Genomic DNA, 12,152 nt, shown 5'->3' with positions numbered 1-12,152 from the left:
GTTTTGATCCGATCTCAAGAACAAGTTGTTGTGTAAAAATACTTCAGGAAAGGTACTTGAAAAGCAGTATTATTTAGTCTAGAAGTTCTTGAGATATGTATTAGTCTTACTGCTTCATTGCCCTAAAGATGTAGCACATTGCTGAAAATATCCATAAGATGAATGTAGCACCCTTATGAAAAATTTTACATAGTTGACCACTGTTCTTATTATGCTGTTCCCTCTAGCCCTCCAAATCCAACACTTGAACTTTGCTTGTCACAAGGGAACAATGTTAATCATGAGCATCTCTCTTCATTTTCTTTGCTTGCAAAATTGCTACTGAAGTTGATAATATGAGGAAGTTTAGACAGAAGCACTCTTCTTTCTTTTCCTGGACCAGCTCTAGAGAATTATTATTAACTGTCCCTTTGTGTGACCAAGAGAAGATGAGTGTATCTGCAAGTTTTCTGGGAATGGTTTCTGAAATACATCCGCTGGGTGTAATGTGTGGAAGATGTGGACATCCTGCATGAGGTCTTGCAAGTTGTCCATTCTCATGGTAGTGTGGAAAACACTTCTGTTTTACTGGTGTGTTTGCCTTGGTAAAAGAGCATTGTTTTTCAGGCTAGCTGCTGAAATAGTAATTGTAATTGTGTCTTTCAATGTGGATGAAATTCAAGAGATATTATAGCTTATATCAGTGCATGGAAATTGTCTGCATTGTTTCACATCATAATCACAGTCATGTAATCTCTCCCCTTCCTCCAGATCACACTGTACAACATTCTTTTCATAATAATTTTGCCCCATGAGAGATATGATATAATTGCCTGTATAAATCAGATTTTTTTTATAGCAATGTGTTGTGTAGCTGCTAATACTTGCATGTTCAGAGTGCTTGCTTGATGGGCATAAGGTCCCTAGACAGAGTTTTTCAGAATATACCCCAGATTATATCCTACCTGCTTTGGGCTTTGAAAATCTCAGTCTTTGAGAACTTGTTTGAGTCCCTCAGAGAGCTTCTCAGACTCCCATTTGAGTATGGCCTACAACCAGTCTTTGATCTGTGTATTGATGGGAGCAATACCTTGACCTTGATCCTAAACAGAATGCTGCCCTCTCCTAGTGGATATCAGGGTAGGTTGAAGGCCTCCCAGCCTGCTCACACAGCTTCCAAGTCAGACTGATGTTTTCAAAGAGATCTGCAAATAACATAAAATTGATGGGTGGTCAGTATGTTTTAACAGTCACTTGCTCAGCAGGGCTAGTGGTGCAGTGGTACCCTGGAAGAAATAAAATTAACTGATGCTTTACATAATTTTCATTCTCAACGGATGCAGAGTAGCAGGAATCAAGAGGGGAAGTAGCCCAAGTACTGGCAACAATAAATTTAGGCACTCCTCTGGTCAGGAAGCAGAAGGTATAAACAGTTTCTTACAGATTGTTTAATTTTATTTTCTTTTCCTCACCCATAGAATAGATTCTGGATCATACCCTTTTGTTTTGTGCTAGACCATAAATTGCTTGTTTAATCCAGACTCTGTTCATAATACTGAAAAAAACGAAATTTCTTTCTTTAAACAATTTCTTACCTACAGATGGGTTTTTGCTACACATAATTTATTTTCTTTATATTTTTTTGGTCATTGACAACACTACTTTCCCCATAAAATAGAATGTTGTATTAATGTTTTTCTGTTACTTTAATTTTAAAATCACCCTTGTCTGTCACCTGCATTACTTTAAAAATAATTTCTGAATGTTTTACACTCTGGAAGAATTTTATTTGACATCTGTGCTAGCAGTTGTTGAACAACGTTTTGAAAGAAATCTTTGTCACAGATCTACTCACTTGGAAGCAAAATGTGGGCTTTGTCTCACCGTAACCTTTCCACAGTTGCAGTAGAAGTTTATGGGGATGTACTAAAAATATTAAATGGAGATGAGGAAAGAGAGGAAGGTCTTCACACTATGCAGCTGCTGTATAATTAGCAAAACACATACTTTTAAGTGTTCTAAATATAGTGCATGTCAGTGTTCCAAAAAGAAAACAGCAGAGAGCTGACTGGAGGTGGGGCAGCATTTAAACAAGTTACTTTTCCTATTTTCATGACTGAAGTCTTTATTTTACAGGTCTTCTAATGAAATATTTTTTAAATGTGTCCAATGATTTGCTCAACCTAATACATTTTAAGCTAAAACAAGTAAAGTCCTTTGGAACTGACAGTCCATGAGTATTTTTGTACGCACGTACATGTGGAGTTAGTTAGCCCTGTGTGCTTGTGTTTTGAGTAGTAAAGCTATGGCTTAAAACTGTTTATAAGAACACCACAAAGTGCACACAAAATGCATTTCCCCCATCATGTCATAATCACAGGAAGAAGAGTCAATTGAGAATGTTTTAAAAATTTAAAAGTGTTCACTTCATTAAGTAGGAAACAACTTAGGAAATCTAAGCCATTTTTTCCATGATGAAGGAATATGTAAGAATTAATTAAGTTTAAGATAAAAGAAAGAATGAATTTGTGGAGATGGAAGTTTGTATTCTCTGTTTTCCCCTTTTGTGAGTCAGGTTTTCTTAACTTTCACAGATACTCCCACCTACTGTCTCCCCTTAAGCACAGAGGAATAAGAACCTACCTTCCTCTCTTCCAAAGATAGAGCAAAGAACTTCGGAACTGTATTCCTTATCTTCCTTACAGATAACAGATGGTGTCATAGTACAAATGCATAAATGATTAATTGGGAAGAAGAATGGGAACTTTATAATGGATGTTATTGACAGCTGCGGTTGGAAGGGTTGCCCAAGTTCCTTTGTAGTCTGAAATAGAAATGGGTATTGAAAAATAATAAATTCAAATAGATTCTGCTCGTATTACAGAATAAATGGCATGACTTTGTTTCTGATCTAGTTTCTGTTCTTAGTAGTTGGAAACTTGTGATCTCTGCTTCTATGGGTTTATGAGTGATTTAAACATCAGCCTGGAAGAGGAAGATCAGAAAGCTGTTGTGGTAGTTTTAAAAATTAAAAGCACTGCTGAAAGGCAAAAAAACTTCCTGTGTATTAAGGGTTAGAGGACACCACTGTCCTCTGTCTCACTTGAGAGAAATTAGCCTCTCAGTGCTGAGAGTCAAGTTGTTTTTAAGCAAAAGCATAGTATGCCTATACGGAAGTAAATTATACTTGGGTTAGAAAAAAAACCTCAGCAATGTCATGGTTTGGACACACTTGTCTGGTAGTGCTCCTTGCATGAAGTTGTATTTGTATTGTCTTGTAACTTTCGGAGCAGCTTTCCCTGCTGGCATAGTCCATTCCCCGTTGCCTTGACTTAAAAATAATATGGGCACATGGACTTTTTTGGGCTTAGTTCCTTCCCCACTAAACACAATTCCATACAGTGTTTTCAGCCTAGATTAGTAGTTCCTAATCTCTTCATAAGTGGTCCTCACTGTCACTGCTCATTCCTCTTTCTCTGCTTTCTGCTTCTGCATTCTCATGTTTTCTGTTTCTACCTCTGTTCGTCATCACTAGTTTTGGCAACATCAGTTATAAGCACTAATAAGCTTGCCCAAGCTTATTAACATGTATTTCCGTGTGTGATTCATTGTTGAAAACTAACAGCTGGGTATTAGGTCTGATGTTAAGTTGCTCCACAGAATCTGGGCTGGAGGCCATTTTAATATGGATGATATAAACTCACAGTTCTTTCACAGGTGGCAGCTTCACTCAGTGGCATTTATTCTTATTTTTGCATTTGCCTTGAGTCAATGAATGACAGAACTATCCTGAGATAATCTCTTGAGTTGTATATTAGATCTTGTGTTCCATGGTTTTAAAAGTTTTCCTTTTTTCCCTTCTTTTCCTCTCCTTTAGACCATTTCATGTGGAGCCCACAAACATAGTCAGTGAGAATGATGATATGCAAAGAGTCACTGATGAAGCTTCAGCAATGAATAAGCGGATTCATTACTACAGCAGGCTCACATCTCCTGCAGACAGGGCATTGGTAAGGCAAGGACAGGGCCTCATTGACTGCGTGGCCACTGGCTTCTTGGATCTTACACTGCCTAGATTTTTATAAGCAGCAGAAATAAAGGTTGGGGGAAAATTGTTCTGCATCTTGCTTTGAAACAAGTATCTAAGAGCTGAGTGCCTTAGAAAGGTTTTGTTTTATCACAGGCTTCTTGTGCAATGCTTTTGCCATTAAAAGAAAATGCACAGGCAGTATGAATTTTATAACAGTGATCCAGGCTGCCCAGATTTGTCCCATCTATAAGATTAAAGTTGTGGTCAGCTGCAGTAATGGAGCTGTTGAGCTAGCACTATGTGTTCATAGTGTGTTTACAGAAGAAGAAAATGCAGAAGAAAAATGTATTTTTCTAGCTATCTGGATAGAAATTCTCTCAACAACTTGTTGAGTATTTCCCTACAGGAGGAGAATTAGCATAGTACAACTGGTTGGGGGGTTTTGTTGTTGTTGGGTTTCTTTTCTTTTTTTTTCCTTTCTTTTTTTTCTTTTTATTTTTCTTTTCTTTTTTTTTCCTTTCTTTTTTCTCCCTTTTTTCTTTCTTTTTTCTTTCTTTTTTCTTTTTTATTTTTTTCTTCTTTTCATTTTCTTTTTCCTTTTTTAAATTTCTTTCTTTTTTTTTTCTCCCTAATGTAATTCCCTTTGTGACTTACAATAGTTGACATGCTGTATTTGGGTCAATTAGTTATGTTGATGTTACTAATAAGTCTTGCTTTTTATCCATTTGTTAGATTGCTCCTGATCATGTACTCCCAGCTCCTGATGAAATCTTCGTGTACAGTCCATTAGGAACTGCTTTTAAAGTTGACAGTTGCACAGATGGCTATGGTAAAAACTCCAGTCTAGTGACAATGTATGTTAAACACTTTGCCATATAGTAGCCATAAAATGTATTATTATTGAATGTTGCATATTTACAATGTAACTGTTTTTAACTAAGAAGACTATATGAAGTAAGAGTGATTCTTAAAATACTCACTGGATTTTTTCTTCCTAGATTTATGATATGGAATACCATGATGGGTACATCCATATTAAGTATCCCATGGGGAATAAAACAGGTAAACTATGAAAAATGTATGCATATGAAAATGTTTTTGGCATCGTGGCTTACTTTTTTTTTTAGTATATTCATAAATAAACTATATTTCTCCCTTTTAACAGGCAGGCTTCACTTCTGGAATTATTCTCATCTTACTGATGGGCATTTTGACTCTTTATTGCTGTTACAGAGTTGTGAAATCACGGCAAATGATACGTAAGAAATCCAAAGCTTTGTCATGCAAATTCTTTAAGTGTGAAATACCAATATGGATTAGATTCTGTTTGTATGTGTCTTTACTATATGTTAGATCTGATCTGCAAGTAAAAGCTGTTCTTTGACTACCTGTATTTTTGTACTCTGTGTCTAAGCTCTGTATGCTAAATTACTGTCTTCCCTTATTAGGTATTCAATCAGTTGCTTGGGACCAAACTATTATAGTCAGACACAAACTCTTAGGTAGCAGGTTCTCTTACTAAGTTTTTGGGGACGTGGGGAGTTCAAGGCATCTTTTCTCCATAAGCTGTCCAGTCCTCCACGTGTCTGATGAACTTTCACAGTGGAACGGCGTGGGCTGTAGCTGTGTTGTATTGCTATGTTGTGTTGTATGCCTGAATTACCCTAATATTTGTGTATGTTCTATGTTGAAAGCACTCTAAATAAAGTCAGCAGCTGAAGCAGTCATTGACAGCAGCTCTAATTAGAATGTACTTTTATTGTTGAAAACTCACCTTTTGGCTCTTCTTTGGTTGGTGCTTTAATGCATAATCTCTCACTTGCTCAAATAAAGGCCATTATTTGTCAGTTTGTCAGTTCATGGTTTGGCGTACTTTGCCATAACACCTGCAAAAGGCTTTAGCTGCAAATGCATGGTGACATTTTTGCTGTGTCTTATTTCAATGCTTCTGAAAGTATTCAAAAGTAGTAGTATGGTCAGAATAAAAGTGTCGTCTTGTCAAATGAGTGCTATGTTTTAAAGTTACTGGCAATTTTCTTAGTCCTTGAAAGCACTGTGAATGTGTGTCAGAATATGATAAAAAAACCCCAAATTTTGTCATTAATAGTTTTACTGACTCTAATGTGACATTTTGTTCAGATATATTTTTGGTTTTCTTATCTTTTTTAGCTTTAACAGATACCTCAAATTGGGAATTCCCAGATGTTTGCAAGTATTACTTTGGATCTTTTGGTCAATGGTCAAGCCTCTTATTTTCTATGGTATCACTTGTTGGAGCCATGGTTGTTTATTGGGTACTTATGTCCAACTTCCTCTTCAACACAGGGAAATTTATATACAGTAAGTATACATTTTTAGTTAAGTTTTACAGTAATCCTTTATAAAGATCAAGACTGCCTTATTCTTATGAAGGATTGTCCATTTTATGTAATCTTGATTTTCCTGCTACATTGTGTGAAAAATCAGTTAAGAATAATTAACTATGTGTGGTGTTATGGGCGAAGTCCTGTGTGTTGTCAAAGCCGCTTTTTCAATTTCTCTCAAAGTGTAGTTTTCTTGGTATAGTTTAAACGACCTAAACCTGGTTGCTTGTTTCCATTCTATTTTCACTCCCTCTTTGTTTGCATGGGTGTATCTATATATGTTATATGTAGCCATATAACAGGCTAGACTGTTGAAATGATTCAGGATAATGAAAAAAAATACGGTTTCATTATAGATTTCAGCAAACACATTTAAAGTGTTGCCGTACAGGAAGTTTTTGCAACTGTCCATGAGGAAGCAATGAACTGTATCACAGTAAAAATCATTCTTAGTGTAGCATTGCTACAAAAGAAAACACACTGGGTTTTTATACCCTGGTACATGCACAGGCGTACAAGCATTCATGTGCGTAATCAATAGGGAGTTGTGGGAATGGATGATGGAATTGAGAGCTTTGAAAATCTGACTCATAGAGTTCAGTAGGTTGACTAAGGTTTAAAATATTCTGTTTTGATGGCTATCTCTGAGGCAAATAGCAGCACAGACACTTAAGCCTGTTAAACGGTGTTTAATTAGAATTTCCACCATCCCTATAGGACAACTTTACTATACTGGTTAATGACTGATTTTATAGCTGACCTAATTTATATATTGTTACAGCCATTTCATTTTACACTTTGTTTTTTTTAAAGAAGATTAACACTTTAAACTTAAATTATTCTAAATGAAATAATGCCAATTCTTATAAGCAAAATTAAAAATCGTGAAAAGATCTTATTTTCTAGGAAAAAAGTCACACTTTTCCATGGGATTGGCATATTATTTTATCCCTTACCTGTATTTCTTTGGAGTCTTTGTTTAAGTTGTTCAGTCTGAGATAGCAATCTCTGGCTTCTTGTCCTAACTTTCATACTTAATTACTAGGTAATAAAATGTGTAATAGGATGTAGGTTTGACATAATGGTATCTTCCAGCCATGTGTTTCTAAGTATTCTAAGCAGGCTACTGTGTTTATTCTTAATATGTTCAGATCACTTCTTAAAACATCTGTACATGCAATTTAGGTAGGGAAAAACTAATTTCCTGCAGGAGGATGGTCTAGAAATCTGTAGTACACAAAGAATGCAAGAATTGTTAGCTGAATGCAATATCATGTCTTTTCTTTAACAAGGATTGCATGGTCTTATTCAGTTTTTATTTTATGGGAAAAACAAAATCCGCAAATGTAATTGCTTGTCCTAAACTGCTTTTTAAATACAGAAGAAACTGAAGTTGACATCTATAACAAATTTGAAAGTGCTTAAATTCTGTAAGAGCTATTAATTTTTATGGCTTCTCACTAGGTACTTTTTTCTTAATTAGGAACACAAAATAGTGATTTTATTTATTTATTTATTGTTTATTTATTAGTTAGTTAGTTATGGCTCTATACTCTGAACTTGTAGAAGTAAGTATGAGAATCTTATTTGTGATTCAGGGTGTCATAAATCAAAATAAATAAAGAAGAAGCAGTTTTCTTCCCACAAGACTTTTTGCTTTCCTTATGAGAAACAAGCTGCTTTTAATTGCATTTAAAAAATCTGAAGCCTACTGTCCCAGTTGATTTTCTGTGCATAACACACCCACATTCAACAGAAATGTAATTTAACCAGTGACACGCAAACTCAGGTTCCAAGCTGATGGGGCATTTTCTGTGTGTGTATATACACGTAATAAATAAACATAATGAAATTGCTTCTAATACCCTTATAAAGTTGAGGTTGCAGAAACTTGGAAATTAGTGTGGTAGAGCAGTAAGGTAGCACAGGAGTGTACTGGAAATAAAACACTATTAAAGATGCCTATGCAATAGTGAGGTCTAAACCTTTTTCCAGCGCTTCCCATGGAAACATGGAAAAAGCATTCCACAGAGCTTCTTCTGACAAACAAAATATTAGAAAATGAGGAAGGAAAACTTTTTCTGTATAATACTGTCTGGACTAGGGATATGTTTGCATGCTTCTTTTTCTGTCCCAAAAGAGGCTGGATTTAAGATGCATCTCCTCACTGGCCTACTGTTCAACACTACTAACTGAGTAGCTTGGAGAAGTGGAAGTGTGCTTGAGGAATCCTGGGAGTGGAGAGTCTTGGGAAATTTATAAATGGACAGGGCTTTTGAGAAGAAAGTAATACAGTGTAGAGCTACTTTAAAACACTTCCACAATAGTTTGAAATTTTTCATTTGGGTCTGGGGATAATGCAAGCTGCTGTGTTGTGCCTCTGATGTAATTTTCCAAAATATTTTCTTACTTAATTTTAGTCAAGTCAACAGATGAAAGCCTAATACACATATGGAATGCTGATAGTGAGATTTTCTTCTTTACAGACTTTGTTCATGACATTAATGTAACAGATATTGTTCCTGGCACCAATGGAAGTAACAAAGGTAAGAAGAACTTACAGTATTGTGTTTCAAGTTTTGAGGTGGGAATTTAAAGGCAAATCATCATGTTTCAATGCCTAACCACATTCTAGTTATAAAGTACATGTCATAGGTTGTAACTATGTGTTTCTTACAAAACTATTTTTCTATCTGGAATTTGATTTGTACTTCCACAAATGACCACACACTTGGAGATCTGAATAACTGGAGAAGTAAAAAAATAAGTTAAAAAAGTGGAGGTGAGAGTAAGTATTAAAAAGCCAGTTACAAGTTTCTGTATGCCCAGACACATCCTCCTTAAAAGCCTGACTGTTAACTTTTTAACAGTAGTTGCACAATGAGGAATTGCCTTAAGGAATTTTAACTTTCACACCCTAAATTTGAGGCGCCTTAGTTCTGTTTACTGTTTAAAATCTTGATGGGGGCAGCTTTACTACCCACAAGTTTTTCGGCAAGATTATTGTTTTGAAAAATTATGTAAGAACAGCTTTCTTGATGCTGAGTGCAAAAAAGAAATAAGTGTCAGACTACTTGAGCCTCTGTTTATGCTTTTTGGAGAGTCTGACATTTGCACAACTAAGAGAAGAAACTGCAGTCAACTCTGAACATAGATCTGTTCCAAGTTCATAAGTAGGCAGAATAATGTAGAATGGAGGCAGGAACAAAGCAAGGCAGGCATTGTCAACCCCTGAATTTTTTCTGCCTCTGTAATAGTGACTGAGTCTGTACTGCTTTCTTAGGAAGCAGAAAGCATTCTCTATCCTGAGTACATGAGGAATGGGAAAACATATCACTACTAGTTGGGCAGCTGTGTGTAACACTAGCTGCATCTGTGTTTCTGGAGAGCAGATGTTGGAGTCAGGCAAAGGAGTTGAGAAATAATTCTTAAAACCAGTTGATTTGCATTTGAGCTAGCACTGAATCCTGCTCCTCTAACAGTCCTTACCAGCTAGGCACCAATTTGTGCTCTCTCCTGCTTCTGCTGTTCTCTCCCATGCTTCTGCAGCAGGGGGTATAACTTTGAGGCAAAGTAGACAATATTCCACACTATCTTCCACCAGCTAGAAGGTTTAAAGCAGCTGCTACCCAAAATTAGGGACTGCCAGATATTCAAGTGACTCTAGACAGGACATTCAGGGCTACCAAGGAGATCAGTAAGAACAAAAACATTTTTCAACATTTGTGAAACAATCCTCTTTTAAGCAAGAAATTTGTCAGAATGCTTTTTATGCCTTTGCATTTTTGACAGAATAGGAATGCAGACAGTGTGGGATAGTGGCTATTGAGTATTGTGGGATGCCAAGATTTTAAATAAGACATTATGAGAACAAGAAGTTTTATATTTCAACATAGAACTTCATAGGCATGTGTTCCTCAGAGGGTCTTTTTGGTTGATTTTGTTCCAGTCACTTGTCCAGTCATTTGCCATTGATCAGTCTCTGTGTAAGAGGACTATGACATTCCCTCTTAGCAGCGTTACTGGAGCACATCTCAAATTTGTTTTGTTGTGTTGTCTGGCAGTGATGTACTTGCCCCTGTCATGGCACAAAGATGGCAAGAGTGTTTTTGTTCATTGTATGAGTTTTCGACCTTCCAGTTGTTACAGTAGCTTTCTTGTAATCCTTTGTTTGTTTGTAGAGCAATTTAAAGCTCTTCTGTATAGAGGTGCACTTGGATTTTGGTTGATGTGATCTTGCTAAGTGTGCAGGGACAGATTAGGATGCTAAATATGCAGCCAGATGCAGGGGAGCATTGCTATGACTTGATTCCAGCAGGTGCACATAGGCACTGAACAGACTTCATTATAGGTATGTGACCTGGAAGAATGATCCTCTGTGACAACTTGAGCTTCAGATAAATTATCATCTTTGTTTTGCTCAGCTGGAAGAACTGTAGCACTGTCAGATTAGAGTGCAAGGTGCCTAGCAGTGGAATCTTAGCAATGAATTCCTAATTGAAAAAACAAATAGAAGTTAGGAACTGAGATAGTGAACATTGCACTTGAGCAATCCTCAGTAGGTAAAACACACCAGCAATTGTGGGATCTTGGCTATGAATATTCTGTGCAAGTAAAACCTTTTTCATGTGAGGATGATTTTCTTTTCCTTTCTTCCAGTCATTTGTCCAAGTGCTGCTAGTGATCACCCACCACAGAACAGAAGTGTGATGTTCTCTTCTGGCAACAGAACAGGTTTTGAACTCTTTGAGGAATGGTGGGACAAATCACGAACAGTACCATTTTACCTGATTGCAGTTCTTCTACCCCTGCTAAATCTGAAGTCTCCGTCCTTCTTTGCAAAGTTCAATGTCCTAGGTAGGTAACAAATACTATTAAAGCATTGGTTCATTGTCACTGAAGCATATAGAGGACAGTGAAAACTACTTCAGTGAGCAGAATCATAAAATATTTTAGGATAGAAAAGTCTGTAAGGTTATTGAGTCCAACTGTTCACCCAACACTCTCAAGTCCACCACTAAACCGTGTCCATAAGTGTTATATCTGCACATTTTTTAATACATCTAGGGATGGTGATTTGTCATTTCTCTGGACAGCCTGTTCCAATGCTTGACATCCCTTTCTGAGAAGAACACTTTCTGAATCTGAATGTGCCCTGGCACAGCTTAAGGCCATGTCCTTTCATCCTGTCATTGGTTACCTGGGAGAAGAGACCCAGCCTCACCTCGCCACAGCCTCCTTTCAGGCAGTTGTAGAGAATGATAAGGTCACCCCTGAGCCTCCTTTTCTCCAGGCCAAACACCCCCAGCTCCCTCAGCCGCTCCTCATAGAACTTGTTCTCCTGACCCTTCATTAGCTTCATTTCCATTCCCTAGACAGTTCCAGCATCTCAATGTCCTTCCTGTCCTGAAGGGCCCAAAACTGGCAGTATTCATGTCACAGGGGCAGCCTCATCAGTGCTGAGTACAGGGGGGACAATACCTGCCCTGGCTCTGCTGGCCACAGCGTTGCTGATCCAGGCTGGGATGACTTTGGCCTTCTTGGCCACCATTGGTCAGCACATTGTCATCTAATGTTCAGCTGCTGGCAACCAGCACCTCGAGGTCTTTTTCCATTAGGCAGCTTTCCAGCCACTTTTCCAGTATTTTGCTGGCAGCCCATACTGTGCCTTGAAGTGGGTTGTTGGTTGATTTATTAATCCCACAGGCTTTGTATGTTGTTTTGGTGAATCTTATGGGTGACGAGGAGTTTATTTTTCTTCCTTGATAATCCTGTGAAAC

At 37.2% G+C, this 12,152-nt stretch overlaps 1 protein-coding gene across 2 annotated transcripts in view; it reads left to right on the top strand.

Annotated features, from left to right (window-relative positions):
- The window catches only part of SLC38A9 (solute carrier family 38 member 9), a 46,868-nt gene that overhangs the window by 11,046 nt on the left and 23,670 nt on the right, over window positions 1-12,152 (top strand). Inside the window, exons 3-9 of one of the 2 annotated variants that reach the window (XM_066339044.1) lie at window positions 3,857-3,989; window positions 4,742-4,863; window positions 5,008-5,071; window positions 5,175-5,268; window positions 6,179-6,349; window positions 8,859-8,918; window positions 11,032-11,229. In XM_066339044.1, the coding sequence (XP_066195141.1) occupies window positions 3,857-3,989; window positions 4,742-4,863; window positions 5,008-5,071; window positions 5,175-5,268; window positions 6,179-6,349; window positions 8,859-8,918; window positions 11,032-11,229 (842 nt within the window). Of the gene's footprint in view, window positions 1-3,856; window positions 3,990-4,657; window positions 4,864-5,007; window positions 5,072-5,174; window positions 5,269-6,178; window positions 6,350-8,858; window positions 8,919-11,031; window positions 11,230-12,152 lie in introns of those variants that run through there. The other variant, XM_066339046.1, reaches the window with a different exon arrangement.

Source organism: Sylvia atricapilla, chromosome Z, assembly GCF_009819655.1.
Source record: "Sylvia atricapilla isolate bSylAtr1 chromosome Z, bSylAtr1.pri, whole genome shotgun sequence".
Classification (NCBI taxonomy): Eukaryota; Metazoa; Chordata; class Aves; order Passeriformes; family Sylviidae; genus Sylvia; species Sylvia atricapilla.
The sequence above is the reverse complement of the archived record's forward strand: the minus strand, read 5'-3'. Positions and strand labels throughout refer to the sequence as shown.